We start from the raw sequence: 14,777 nt of genomic DNA, 5'->3' as shown, positions 1-14,777 counted from the left end.
ATCAAGGGGGCCTTGAGAAGCATTAGGCTCCTTAGGTACCCCTCACACGGGTATGTGTGGAGATGCATGCTCCTCTGAGCCCATCTATTTGGACAGTGCCTTTAAGTGCACTCTCTCTGCAGGGTAGCAGGGCATGGGGGGAGCCCGAGCCCCAGCTGAGCTGACCCTTGCAGGCAGGTATCCCATCAGGACCTTTATCACTGCCTCCAGGGCTGAGGGCCAGGGTGGCTCTCGGCAGGGAATGGGGGACTGGGTGATATGCCAGGCCACCCACTTGTCACACCAGTGCCATGCCATCTGTGACGCAGCTGCACCTCTCCACGATCATGTTGGAAAACTCGGTCACTTCGATCTCGGTGCGGTTGCCCCTCTTGACAAGGTACATCATGGGGAGTGAGGAACTCTCTGCCACAGCACAGGTGCGCTGCCCGTAGCCGAAGTGCCACAGACGGCTGGGGGGCTGCAGGCAGCCCCCTGAGCACCGGTAAGCCTGGTATCCTGCCGGCTCGATGATCCAGTACTGCGCCCAGGAGAGCTCACGGAAGTTAACATAGTGTTTCTGCCGGCAGCAGGTGGACCTGCCCAACACTGCCTCCTCTCTGCAGTCCCCGGGGCCCCTGCACGCCAAGGAAGAAACAAAAACTGATAAAGTAACTGGAAACTGGGACGTGGGAGCAGTAATGCCCCCAGTTAATAGCACAGGTGGGCTCTGAGACATGAAACTTGACCCAAGCTCGGGGTTCGTTTAAGTATTCAGAAAACATACATGGGAAGAGGAGAAGTGTGATTTTGCAGCAACTTTCCAACTCACACCTTCTAACTAACACTTGTGAGGGCAAGAGCTGCCCACCCTGGGTTGGCACACACACTACAGTAATTCAGGGGCAAAGTTACTTCAGAGACAGTACAGATTCAGGCTTCATACGTACTCATAGTCGTCCAAGTTGAGGGTGTAAAGCACCAGTTCAGGCTTGCCTAGGGCTTTATCATTGGGGTCCTGAGAGGTGAAACGCACAGCTTTGGCCATTTCTGAGGCATAGCTGCCCACCCTTTCTCCTTCAATCCAGACCTCCAGGAACATTGGCTCCTGCCTCTTGTTTCGCAGCCAGTAATGCACAGCCTGTGTCACATCAAAGTTCTTCCAGCCTGACTCGCGTATAGGAACCAGCCTGCATGACAAGCGCTTGGCATTAGAGAAAAGCCCATCAGATAAAACCCAGCCTTGCAGCACTGTTATTGCAGCAGAATATTTACTTCCTGCAGATTGTCACATGCCTTGATTACATGATCATTTGTGCTGAGAACTCTGGGCAAGAACCCACAGCAGTTGGCTGACAACTCAAAAAGAAGTATGCAGATCTAACAGACACTGGAGGGCTAAATAAAACCCTCTGTGCGTGCTCATGCCAAGGTATTCATTCATGCTCAAACAGAAATACAGTGGTGCAGGATTCTGTACAACCTTAGTATTAGTGACAACAGCCTGTTAAACACCACTACCACCTCCCACCTGCTCCTGTCCTAGCTGCGATAGGGCTTTAAGTTTCTACCCACCCAGAAAATTGTTCAGATGTCTAATTCTGCCTTCAGGGGGTATAAAATGTCCACAGAGCTCAAGGCTACAGAATCAGATGCTTTTTTGCATAATTTACTTATTTAGACCAGCTACTGAAATGGCCAATGGAAAGAATACCAGCAGCCAGTAACGTGAGTTAGAGCGAGAGAGAAGTGAACCAGGTGAAGGGCTTTAGAGGGGAAGACCTAGCAGTACATGGCATTGTTTGACAGAGAAATAGATTATTGCAATGAATCATCATTTACTGCATTCTTAGCATAATATTGACAGAGAAATAGATTATTGCAGTGAATCATCATATACTGCATTCTTAGCATAATATCTGCTCTTAAATTCATCCTGGATTTAGAGGCTACAGAGCCTGATTCTACAGATATAAGCTTGTCAGACTGACCTGAGGCACAACTACATGATACCCAAATCCAGCCCACAGGACTTGTACCCCATAACTAGAGTCCTGCCTCCAGGAGAGGTCCCTTTCTTACCTGGAGTCTATCAGGGAGGTCCTGTTGGTACCATCGTGCTGCCGTTGCACCCAGTACACGCTGACTCTGGCATTGGAGACAGGCCTGTGAGACTGCTTGGCAGGAAGGTTTGCTCTGTCCAGAGGCTTTTTGAAGAGTTTTAGTTCAGCCATTGTAACTTCACTGTTTTTAGGTATTCTGCCCTCCATGTCAAATATCAGGTTCTGGCGTGTAGTGGTGTCAGAGTAGAGGACTTCTCCTGGCACACCTGCGCAGTTGGAAACAAAAAGGATGCCCTGTCATTGCCATCCTGGTGAGCAAAGCCCCCCACATTTCATACACAATTATCATAACACACTCCTTTCATGCTCCCATATTGAGTCTTGTGGCAGAGACAGTCACTAAGCACACCTTTTCTAATGCATACTTGAATCCAAAGTCTTGCAAAGGCTCTAATTCTTCTCCTATGTCTCTGCAAACTGGAGGAATAAAACCTCCTTCATAACTTGACCCCACACTGAGCAGACCCCGAAAGGGGTGCATCTCTGTGCCAGTGCTGGCCATGAAAACAGGAAACTGCACCACCTGGAATAAAGAAGTATTTCCATTTGCTGCCCAGGGTGCTATGTATGTCTTTTGAAAGCAAAATAAGCTCTAAGTGTCCTTGTACAGCCACCATTGTACACCATGTACACATGTCTGTATGGCCAATTTCCACCTTGATATTTCTACCAGCCAAGAAAAAAGCCAATAACATAAAGAAGAAGAGGGAGAGCAGAATTTCCTCAGAGTCTTGGTTCCTAGTAAAGAACTTCCTGTAGATTTGACCCAAAACCTGAAAGGTCTGCAGTTTTCTACTGCCTTCTTTTTTTTTTTTTAATGTTTTCCCACCTGCCCAGACTGTTGCTGGGTACCAAGGCTTTTCTCTTCTATTAAGCTCCAGCAGCAGCCTGCCCTTTGCAAGGACTGTGGGACCCCCTCTCCAGGTGCAAGGAGTTACTACTGCTTTTTATTCTTTAAGATGCTGCTACGTGCATCTTTTCTACCCAACTGAGCTTTGGAGCCAAACCCAAACCTCATTCTCCCCACGGGTTTGCCTCTGCCCATCCTGCGTCTGTCTGGCAGGGGCCGGACAGCTCCGCCTGGCAGCGGCAGTGTTTGGGATGCTCCCAACAGCAGAAACGTTACCTGTGTTGCCAGGGATTCCCCTGAGGATGCCGGCCAGGCTCGGCAAAGCTCGGCGCTTCACCCTCTGGCGCTTCAGCATGGAGATGTACTTGTTCTTGACGTGGTCTGGGATAATCAAATCCACCACGTCTCTCTCATGAAGTTTAGGGATCTCAGAGAGCCCCAGCTGCTTCAGCAACACCTCCTTGAACTCTTCCTGAGTAAATGCTTGGACCGTGATGACCAGACAGAGCACACAGAGCATCCAGGTGCTCTTCAGGTCCATCCTGCTCCGTCAGCGAAGCAGCTGCTTGCCTGGCAGAGATGAAGGGGGGATCCTGCTGGGGCTGCTCTCAGCAGAGATGTGCTGGCAGGCTGCCTGAGCTGGATGGAGGTCCCTGAACTGGGGTTTTATAGCCAGCCTTGTCCCACTGGCACAACAAATTTCACAAGTGGGGATGAAGCAGAGGACTTGAAAGGAATACTCCCCCGTTGGTAGACACATGCCAGTTTAACACCTTAATCTACTGCAAAGTTAATACAAGAAGGTTCAGGGGGGCTCCCAGATTCCTTCACAGGGAAGAAGTTTCCATCCTTTTTTAATTCCCTGTAAATGTTTGCCCAGAAAGCCCCTGAGCTATCAGTGTCCCCTGTTCAGCCTAGGTGAGGGAGGAAACACATCGGCAGAGTACATTGCTTTATGGACTGCACCATATGATTCTTAAAGGAAGAGTCAGCCTTCACTGCAGGGGACTGGCTATCTGAAATAGCCAATATCAATCAGGAGAAGCTTTAGCTTTAGCTGCAAGTCCATCTTTATGGCAAGCATTAAAAAATCATTTAAATCTTTGGCAGGGAGGGGGGGAGGTAACACTTTGATCTCTGAATATTTGTATCAAGTGTATGAATCAGGGCAGTGAATCACAGCAGTTGAATGATTTATGGCCTTTTATGCTGCTTCAGAATCACAGAAGGTGGAAGATGTACGGGTGTGACATTTTAGAAAAATGTCCCATCACTCTTTATGGATTCCTGTGGGTTTCATAATATTTGTGCTTAAAAGAAGAAGGCTTTATGTAAAGGCAGATCACCTTTCAGTGAATATGAGAAACCCCTCCTTCAAAAGATAGGTGAAGAATATTGGTATTTTGAATGTTGTTAACAACCACAGTATAGAATTGGCTCAGGGGAGTGAAGCTGACCTGGACAGTGGTGTGGGGAGGTTGGATGTTTGCCTTGAAATCAACCTTTACACCTGAAGCTCACATCCTTTGCTTCTCTGGCCTTTACTGGAATGTGGAAAACTATTTTTGACACCATTCCCAGGCAAAGTGAATCAAAAAATTTAAATGTGATGGATAAAAGCATGAAGGAGCATGGCACTTGGTGCAGACTGTCATCCTTTCCAGCAGTCACATGCCTGAGCATTCATACAAATGTCTTCAGCATCAGAGGTTCTTTGGGTTTTATATCTCTGTGAAGGATTTAAAATTGTTCCAGTTCCCTCCAATGTCCCAGCTGAATGGTGTGCCCTGAGGACAGCCTGGCTGGAGCATCCGATGTAATGAACTTGTACAAAGCACCCTGTTGTGGTTCATCCCTCATTAAAACAAGTGTCAGCCGAGGCAGCCTGTTTTATACCAGAGGAAGGCAATAAAGCCGTCTGAAAGAGCCTCACTAAACACTTCTCTTACTGCTCACTTTGTCTTTACAGCCTTTTAAGAAACTTGTCTCCTTAAACATGATAAAGTCTCCGTTAGATGTTAAAAGGGTACCTTATTTAGCTGAATAGAGTTTTAATGCTAAAATGGAAACAAGACTACAAACTAACAGCTTGTGCATGGCCCAATGCTGCACATTCTTTAATCCTGACCTTCGTTCAACATCTTTCTCTGTAGACAAATATTATACATTCATTTGTATATTCATCCAAAATACATTAATTCCAATGACACAAACAGAAGTGAAAAATACCCTCTTCATTTGAGCACTTCAACTTCAACACACACCAATAACTCTTGCCCTTGCAAATAAGAGGAGGGAAAAGTTTTTTCCCTGAAATCTCTGTGACTCCCTCAACCTCTTTGGAAGGCTCCATGCTCCTGGTTGTTCCCTTCCTCAGGACTGCTTTCCCAGCTAAATGGCACAGTACTGATTCTCTGGGGCCAGGACAAATGCAGTCACAAGATGAACTGCGTTTGAAGACTGGTTTGGAAACCATATCTGAGCAATATTCAGGTGTCAGAGAAATTTTCCTGTATTAGGCCCTATAAGTGTTGGCCAGCTCAGTTCTAGCAGTGAATTTATGTTCATATGATAAAAGTCACTTGAGTAAAACTGCATGTCACAGGTTTCTAATGGTGTCTCTCTTGTGTCATGAAGACACAATTCCATAATTATTTATCTATCCAATTAGTCTTTGCTCCAGAGGGTGGTCCTACTGTGCAGTGAGTGCTCTTGAAAAAACACAGTAACCTGAAATGAAAATGCCTGGTTGCTCCAGCACCACCCACCTTTCCTGTATCAGGATGTGATTTCTCCTGTGGCTGATGCCAAATCTACCAGGACTCTCCACTGTCTAGTGTGTATTGGAGGGTGATTTATGGACTTCACACCTAAAATAAAATTATTAACTAAACACAGTTGAAGCTAAGAAGAAAACAGAGGATGTGGATTGCAGGCTTTTCACAGGAGAGTGATTATCTGGTCCAACTGGAGGATTTGCCATTCCACTTTTGTCATACAAACAAGAAAAATCAGGAATTTTATAACAGCTCTTTTTGTGTAATGTGTATTAGAACCTGTATTGGCACATTCAGAAAGTCAGAGGATGTGAAGAGGCTGCAAGGGATGAAGTATGAGAACTCCCAGCTTTAATACAAACTATTTCTTAGTGATAGGAAATCTCTGTATTGAAGCTTTTAGTTCTGTTACAAGCAGTTCTCTAAGACTTTTGCTGGGCATATCCAATGCAATGATTTTTGGTAAATAAATCCAATGAGTTCAAAGACAAAGTGTGAATGACTTACCCTAATTATGTAGCTATTATCCTGGGACACAACAATGTTTCAAATGTATTTATGCAATTGGGAGTCTGAACATTTAACTTTTCAAGATTTGAATTGCCATGGACATAACCCTTTTTGCATTTCAGCCGGGCCCATATTAGAACAGACCTTGCACGAGTGATATGAAAGAAAATTTTTGTGTGCTCCAAGAAGTGTCCACATTTGTGCAACAGGTTTATCACACAGAGATGAGAGCACAACTCTGTACAGATTTTGGTCTTTCATTCCCTGAAGTCCAGGCCTTCTGAATCTAAGAATACGGAAGTAAAAGCAGTAGTGGTTAAGATGTGGGTATAAACATACCAAGTTAAAAAAAATATTCAAGTAAAAGTTCTGTTCATACTCTTTTACAGCCTTAAGTACATCAGGTTTTGCATAACTAACAAAACTGCAGAAGAGGCTGGCCATGTGAAGAGCTGGGTTAGGAATTTCAAAATTGGGAGTAAGCTGCAGGCTATGCATGAAGCCATGCCCCTCTCACACTGCCTCACCAACACACCCCAGCAGCCACCCCACAGGGCATCCTTAGCTTCTTTCTTGACTGGCATGGTCTGTGCTGACGGTGGAACTCCTGTTCCTCTGCATGTCAACCAGGTCCAGACAGCAAGCGTGGAGCTCACAGGCCAGCAACTTGATTTCACACAAAATGGGTTTATGACTGATTTCTTCACAGTGAACGAGTCAAAAAGCATTTCCATTTCCTGTCTCTCAAGCTGTGCAGCACTTTCAGCGCAGGATAAGAGTGAGGTGCCACCAAGAGCAGGAGGTGGCATTTGCTGGGCTGGTGGCTTTGCCTGCCCTCGGTGCAAGCACAGCTGGGGGGCAACACAGCACAACACTCGCCACCCTGCCAGAGGGGCAGCTCTGTGTGTCCACAGTGCCTTTACACAAGGAGAGAAGGGTGATATTTGCCTTGCTCCATCAACACTGTATGGCTCCAGGGGTTATGAAAGATGACCAGAGGTAATTACCCAGTGAGATTCTGGTACTCTGCAGAGGGAAGACCTTAGAAATTTGAGTAATTCCTGAGGTGCAAAGGGCAAGAAAGCAGGCCATAGGGTCATCATCACATTTGCTTGCCACTTTAGCTCCAAACACCACCAGCCACTGGCCTGGTCTACAATTGCTCTAATTTGTCCTGTACTTGTTCCTTGCAAGTGGCATAAACCTGGTGAAATATACTGGAAACTATCTTGCCAGAGCACTGGCTTTCCATTCTCTGCATCTAGAGACAGTTACCCTTTCATTAGGGCATAGAATCCTAGAAAGGTTTAGGTTGGAAGCAACCTTAAAGATCATCTAGTTCCAACCTTCCACTAGATCAAATTGCTCAAAGCCCTGTCCAACCTGCCCTTGAACACTTTCAGGGATGGGGTATTCACAGGTTCTCTGGTAAACCTTTTCCAGTGTTTCACCATCATCACAGTAAAGGATTTCCTCTTAATATCCAATCTAAGCCTCCCCTTTGTCAGTTTGAAGTCATTCCCTGTTATCCTATCACTACATGGCCTTGTAAAAAGTCCCTCTCCAGCCTTCTTGTAAACTTCCTTTGTGTGAGGTGCTATAGAGTCTCTACAGAGCCTTCTTTTCTCCAGGATGAACAGCCCCAGCTCTCTCAGCCTGTCTTCCTAGGAGAGCATGAATAGTTTGCTCAGTGTACAGTTAGGAAAAAAGCACCCAGGACTTCTGTGCGGCCAGTACAGCTCGCTGGAGTTTGTGTCTGTGCTCCCCATGGTCTCAGCCTGCTTGGCAAGAATCTGGCATAGAAAATTTTGAAAAGATATGTTCTAATAAGACAAGGCATCCAGTTTTATCTGTCTCCCAGGGCCAGACACCCACTTAATGTAGTGTGTTGATCTGCCCTAAATCCTTTATGCTGGTTGTGATTTTTTGCAAAAATTTAACTGTGTGAATTTTTGTGCCAAATGGCTTTGTGCTCAATAAGGTGTCACCTGACTTCCCTGCCTTCCAATCATCCCCCTTAATCCCCCAGTGAGCATAACATCATAAAAGAGACTTTACATCTGTGTTGCAAGCATGTGGCTAACATGGCTCTGAGAAACAGAACTTCATACCCCGTGTCTGAGATGAATTGTGGTTACTCTGAACTGATACAGCACAGATCTCATAACAGAGACACTGCAACCACAGCCTCAGCCCTTAGTGTTTACTCTGCCTGCCAGCTAAGGAGCCAGTTTCAGTAGCAAGTATTGTGATCCTAACAATCATCTGCTTGAACTATGCAGAAACCATTCAGTTCATTTAATCTGGGCAAGAACGTGATGCTGTCTTATCTCATCACTGGTATAGGCCATACTGAACTGGGCATCTCCAAAGGAAATAACTTACAGATCACATGTCCTGTTGGGTTCCTCTCACAAATGCTGAAGCCCCAGGCAGGAATGAGGATAATGTTCCCTTATGCCTCTATCCCACAATATACCCAGCATGATAAACCCCCCATTTTATTTCCAAGACTTATTGAAATCCTGGTTTGATCTTGAGCTGAGTTCATGTAATTTGTGGTGCCATATATCTCATATTGCATTGACTTAAGCACATCTTCCATAGGCAGCTTCTGCTTCTACTCACGGGCTTGTTTTGTTCAGCCCAGACAAAGGCTGTGTGTTTGTAGAGAGATGGATAAAACGTCCAAAGTCCCACCATGTCCTTGATCAGCTGATGTCAGCTGGCTTGCTTGCAGGGTTTGTGTTGGCAGTGTTTGCAAAGTGCCAGTGTTCTGGCAGAAAAGATATCTTCAAGTTGTTGGGGTTTTTTTAACAGAAAAGCAAACACAACTGTTTAAATACAGCCTTTTCTGTTCCCTCAGCAGTCTCCTCCCCACTGCCCTGGCCTGTGCCTTGTTTGTAGCTGGGGAACCAGGATTTGTTATCACTCAGACCATTACAGAATAGGCTGCTATTAAAACCACCGATATTCAGCAAATGCAGCTGAATTAGATAAATAAGCATATGACCCTAAATTGCTTGCCTTACACTGGAGTCCACTTCATTAAGGAATGTTCACATTTCTGAGAAATAGCTGTATTTTGTAGGAGGACTACTTAATTTTCTAATAAGAGCCCATCTATCTGCCTAGTTAAAATGCTGCTTTTTCCTTGCAGCTGTGTGTTTACACTGCCAAAGTATATCAGCTTTTTTTAAAGAATATGTTTCTCCTGCCTTAATGGGAAGGTGAGTTCCCACCTCTGGGCTAAGCAGGGCTGATGAGGAGAGGCTGTGCAAGTTCTCACTGCCCTTGGCAGTGACTGCTGCCAAGCTGGACTTAACCAATATGCTCCAGTGAATGTCAGCCTGAGGGCTCAATATGTGACCCCCTCAGCTGTCTGTCCCACAGCACAGAAGGGAACCTGAGTGCAAGGGAAGTGCCAGGCACACTGGAGCAAAGTGTGGCAGCCAAAGGTTTTAGTGCAGATGGTGCTAAGAACAGAGCTGAACTCCAGGTCAACACAACTTTTGGTTCTACAGACTTCTGAAAGCTTAGTGTATATCCACCAATATGAGCTGGCAGTGTGCCCAGGAGGTCAAGATGTGGCACCTGGGGACATGGTTTAGTGGTGGACTTGGCAGTGTTGGGTTAATGACCTGAATTTGATGATCTTAGAGGTCTTCTCCCACCTGAATGATTGTGTGTCAAGTTTGTTTAGCAAGTGGCTACACAAAAAACCCTGAGAAATGTCCTCATTTTCCTGTCAGGCTAATACAGTTAGAATACTATTTATATTGCATCTGTGGAAGTGAGTGGCCTGGCTTAATTATGGATTGTATTTCCCTCAATTAATTTTAATAACTTTTGCTTTACTGAAGAGACTTTCCTCTTCTGCTAATAAACAGAGAAAATTAATCACTTTTTCCCAACTCAGACACTTAGAGAAGGAAAACCACTATATTTTAGTAGTTGTAATTTATTTCAATTACCAGGAGAGGTTGCAAAGGCAGAAAGACTATGACCTACATGTTAATGCATGTTGAATAATTTGCATTACTAACTTTGCCAGAAGATGGTTTTTTTCTGCAGGCCAAAAATAAAGATAAAAAGCCAAGATAAGTGAGATCTAAAAGGAATCCCTTGTGCTAAACATGGTGAGCTGTTGTGCAAAATAGTAACTTGCTAGTGGAGTGGAAAAAAAGAAGAAGGGCTGTTCCTTGCATAAAAAATTACAAAACCCAGTGCAAGATTGTAGAAGACAAAATTAAGTTGTAATATGCACAGGGATGGCAAGATAGAATGGATAAATTCTTTAGGTGCCTCTAATTTGGTACATCAGGTAGAGAGCAAAGTAGCTGTGCAAAGGTGAGTCCTCACTGAGATATTTAAAATTACCTTGGCAGTGCTTCAGCAAATATACTGGTTGGCAAAAAGGTACCTGCAACAACAGGAAAATGAGCTAAACTGCTCATATAGTTGTTTTCCATTTGTAACATCTGCTCCTGAAGTGGCTTTGAGGTTATTGCGTGTCAGTGGGGTTAACACCCCAGAACATAGATGTATTCAGTTTCAAAATAGTCACTTGCACATGACTTTTCTCCTTGAGTTAACAGCACATGATCAAAAAAGATGATGAAGTGGAATTCTAATGGGTTCAGCAACAACACCTGGCCTGCCTGTCTGAGTTCTGGGTGAGCTGGGCTGGCACTGGTGGAAGATGTCTGAGAGGTTTCCAGGGAAGGAGGGACATTCAAGAGGTACAAAACAATGTTCTTGGAAGTTATGATCTTGATCAGACTATAATCTATCATCCTGATGCTTAGCATTCATTCTTTCCAAACAGACACAGGCAGGCTTGACTGGCTGTAAGCCCTGCACTGAACTTTTGCAGGCACCTTTTCTTTGTCTTCAGAGTTCTGATGTCTCTATTGAGAATGGACTTAAAGGGAAATAGATTACGTGAAATGCGTTTCTAAAGATTTTATATCTATAAATAAAATTTCAAATAACTAACTAACTCATTAACTAGATTTTTAAAATCTAGTGAGCTGGTTACTATTCATGGAGATTTATTATTTATTCTGTTTATTCTATTCCTCCTCTGTCTAGACTGGATACCTTGTAACACCTTTGAGAACTGCAGGATAATAAGTATCAAAATAGCCCCCTAATTTCCTTTTGTTTTCAAATAGTGCTGCAATGTTCAGAAAGGAGGAAGTAGGGATAACTTTTTCTACTCAAGCAGTTACTACAAAGGTGTTTTCATTTAAATATTTATATTATCATGGTATTGCTTTGGTAACTTTTTTGAATGTTATCACTTTTTCATATAAAAGTCTTCAGTAGAAAAGAACTGGAGAAAATACAATTTTTTGTGTATTTGACTCCAAAACAGAACACAAAAGGGTATTTTACTTGATGGCATAGGCTAAATTATGTAATTTCCTGTCATGCACTCATATCTATGTAAACAAGGAATATAAAGTCTTGGATATAACATGGCCCTTATAAAAAGCAGAATAAAGCTGTGTGACCTTACTAGTTTTAATCCTTTTAGCATTCATACTACAGGACCCTGGGAGAAGCATCATGGTCATTTGATTTTAAAAGGGAATTTAGCCACACTTGGCCAGGTCACTTGAAGCGTGAAACAGAAACTTCAGTTGTGTGGGATTTTTTTTTCCTTTTCTTACCTAGCCATTTGCTTATTCAAAAGCATTAATTCAGGAGGGGTCAGAATTTCCATATAGCAAACAAATACATTTGCCAACCTTAATTTTGGATTCAACACATGATTCTGTGGGAAATGCCAAGCATTTGAACCTGGTATCTGTCAGCTTTCCAGGCAGAATAACTGGAGTAAAGACATGATGACCAAAGTTTACTTTACTTATGCAGCGCAGCTTTTGCTTCACCAGTTGCTGGTGCAGATTCCAGGATCTTTCAACAAATCATGCACATGGAGAAGATTTTCAAAGGTGCAAGAAGGAATTCAGAATCCATTTTTCATTGAGCAAAACTTGGGTACCCAGTCCCTCTTCTGTGCTTTGATTCTAAAATAGAGCAAGGAAATAATTACTACAATTTTAGCAGAGACATAGATGACCTGGTAATCAATTTGACATACTTAATCAAGCAGATCCGTTGGAAGACCTCAAAGGCAGACCACAGGAAAACAGTGTTTTCAATGAAGTTCAGGTTCTGAAAATGCAATGGAAGGAATCTGAAAATCACAATATGAAGCAAACTCACAAGGCTGGCTCTGAAAACTCTTTAAAGGCTGCGTGAGTTGATTTGTTTTCATCCCCTTGTGGCAGAAAAGCTTACCTCTGACCTTCACCATGTTCCCAACCTGGTAAACTCTTAAACACATGCTGAACTAAACAAGAAAACGCTCTGATGCATAATGGGACATGAAAACATACTATTGCTTGGGCTTGCCTTGAAACTGGTCTAGAAATCAAATCAGTAACAGAACACAGTTGTCTTGTTTGCTAAACGGATGGGAACTGGATACTTAATATAATTTCTTGTCCACTGAGAAATGTTCTCACTGTGATAATTTGAATAATATGTTCAAGGTCTTACATTGATGTATGAAACCCCTCTAACCTCCACAGAACTATGGTGCAAAGGACCTACCATCAACCTGACTTGCTGTTTACACAGCAGTTGGCAATTTGGGTCCTTAATCATTCCTCAGGTCAGCTCATCTCAGGGCTCTGCATGTAGCAGTCCCAGGAACTGACCCGGACAGGGCATAAAATGAAAGGTGCACCATGTTGTGCAGGCAGGAATAGTTTGTTGAGGTGTGTCCATTTAACACTGATCCTTTCTTCTGTCCTGGAGTCCATCTCACTCCAGAAGCCTCCACAAAGTGGCTGTTCCACTTTACAGGACCTGCCTTTAACTCCTCCCAGATTAATTCTGACCACTCACTTAATTATAATCTGTTCTATAATCTGAATAGATAAACATCTGCTTTAGTGAATCTAAATACATAAACATCCACCTTACTGAAACTGTACATAATATCAATAGGACAGGAGAGCTGAAAAGACTGAGTTCTGTCCCTGTTCTGTCCCTGAGTCAGGATTATTATCTTGAGCAAATTGCCTTTTCCAAAATTTGAAGTCCCTATTTAGACACTAAAATAAATAAGCTGACTTTCAAAGGCACCGGGCAACCACAGCTTCTATCAGCCAAACTCTTACGAACCACTAGACTCTAACGATTACTGTACATATAGTATCTTAGTAAAGCAAGCAATATTCCTCTTGCCATCGGTTACTACTCACTCACAGGGAAGAAAGTTCTGCATTGATCCCTACATCACCTGTGTGTTTAAGCTCAGCTCTCAGTGACTACATTACTTTCCCTTGTTACACAGGTAAGGCCACATCCTCACTCATGAGGCAATGTCAAACATGAGGAATCCAGCTGGAGGATATTATGAGAAAATACTTTATATCCTTTGCATGTATTTGAAAGGAGAAAAATGGTGCAGAAAGAAAGTGATTCAGAGAAAATAAAATTCTCACAGAAAAGGAAATATGAGAAAGAATGAATGGGGGAGGAAATAAACTGCTACAAAAGAGAGCGGATAGGGAGGGACAAGAATGGGAAAGTAAAAAGATATGGAGATAATATGTCCAACAGGTAATTGCATACTAAGGAGTGGACAGATTTAGGCTTTCGTAAAGTGGAGGTGCCAAAAAGCATACAACAAGGACCCACATGACTAGGATATGCCTCAAGCAGCAGCCATGCCCTTGGAACTGGTTGCATGCTGCTACTTCCCACCATTTCCAGTCCTGCTCTGTTAAAGCCAGGCCCTGGGGGCAGGATCTTCCTTGCTGGAAAAGCCCATGTTGCCCTTGGTTGTGGCTGTTTGCCATGGTGGCAGCTCTTCACAGCTTCTTGCTTAAGCCACTTTGCATCCTGACACCGATCTGTCCCTAGCTCCCCTGGCACCTGCCCCCTGCGTGGGCTCACCAGGATCATCCTGCCCTCATTAGTGGCCCCCTGCCCTTGCCTGCTGTGGTGTGGAACTGCAGAGCACTCACATCTCTGCTGCAGTGGAAATTGTAACAGTGACTTTCTCAGCTCCTTGCAAAGCCTAAATCTGAATTTATCAGACCCAGGCTTGTTTCTAAAGGCTGGGACACAGAAATCAGCAAGAGCTAAGTATTGGTGCAAACTCCCAGGCAGAACACAGAGGCTGAAAATGTGTGACTCAGTTCTGCTGCTTTGAGTTTGCTTTGAGTCCACCTGAGATTAAAATTAAATCAAAGGTCTTTGAAGTTCTCATAGCTGGCACTCTGAATTTTTTTCATCTATAAATGCAGAAGTGAGAAGGGGGATTCTTGCCCAAAGTAAAAAATGATTACTCATTTTGAAAGTCCCCTAAAAATTAATCTAGACTTCTATTCAAATATATTATTTTAAAAAATACATTTATTGAAAGTATAGCAATCTTTAAAGGTTAAGCTTTCAACACTTTAAAAATATTGTAAATGACATTTATAACTGATCAAGCAATGTGTTTGATGT

General features: G+C 43.6%; 1 protein-coding gene across 1 annotated transcript; it reads right to left on the bottom strand.

The window, feature by feature from the left end:
* Positions 1-277: 277 nt before the first annotated feature.
* LOC139668458 (left-right determination factor 1-like) lies at positions 278-3,493 on the bottom strand. The gene is made up of 4 exons (XM_071548059.1): positions 3,229-3,493; positions 2,062-2,296; positions 930-1,169; positions 278-617 (listed from the first exon to the last, which is right to left on the bottom strand). Exons 1-4 carry the CDS (start codon positions 3,491-3,493, stop codon positions 278-280), a joined length of 1,080 nt encoding a protein of 359 aa, XP_071404160.1.
* Positions 3,494-14,777: the final 11,284 nt, after the last annotated feature.

The sequence above is a fragment of the Pithys albifrons genome, chromosome 2 (assembly GCF_047495875.1).
Source record: "Pithys albifrons albifrons isolate INPA30051 chromosome 2, PitAlb_v1, whole genome shotgun sequence".
Taxonomy (NCBI): Eukaryota; Metazoa; Chordata; class Aves; order Passeriformes; family Thamnophilidae; genus Pithys; species Pithys albifrons.
This window is presented reverse-complemented; position numbering and strand designations above follow the sequence as displayed.

Coding starts and splice junctions, on each gene's coding strand:
- LOC139668458 (XM_071548059.1), bottom strand. CDS start 3,493: ATGGACCTGAAGAGCACCTGGATGCTCTGTGTGCTCTGTCTGGTCATC. Junction 1,170..2,061: donor ACCTCCCTGATAGACTCCAG/GTAAGAAAGGGA, acceptor CTTGTCATGCAG/GCTGGTTCCTATACGCGAGT. Junction 618..929: donor CTCAACTTGGACGACTATGA/GTACGTATGAAG, acceptor CTTGGCGTGCAG/GGGCCCCGGGGACTGCAGAG.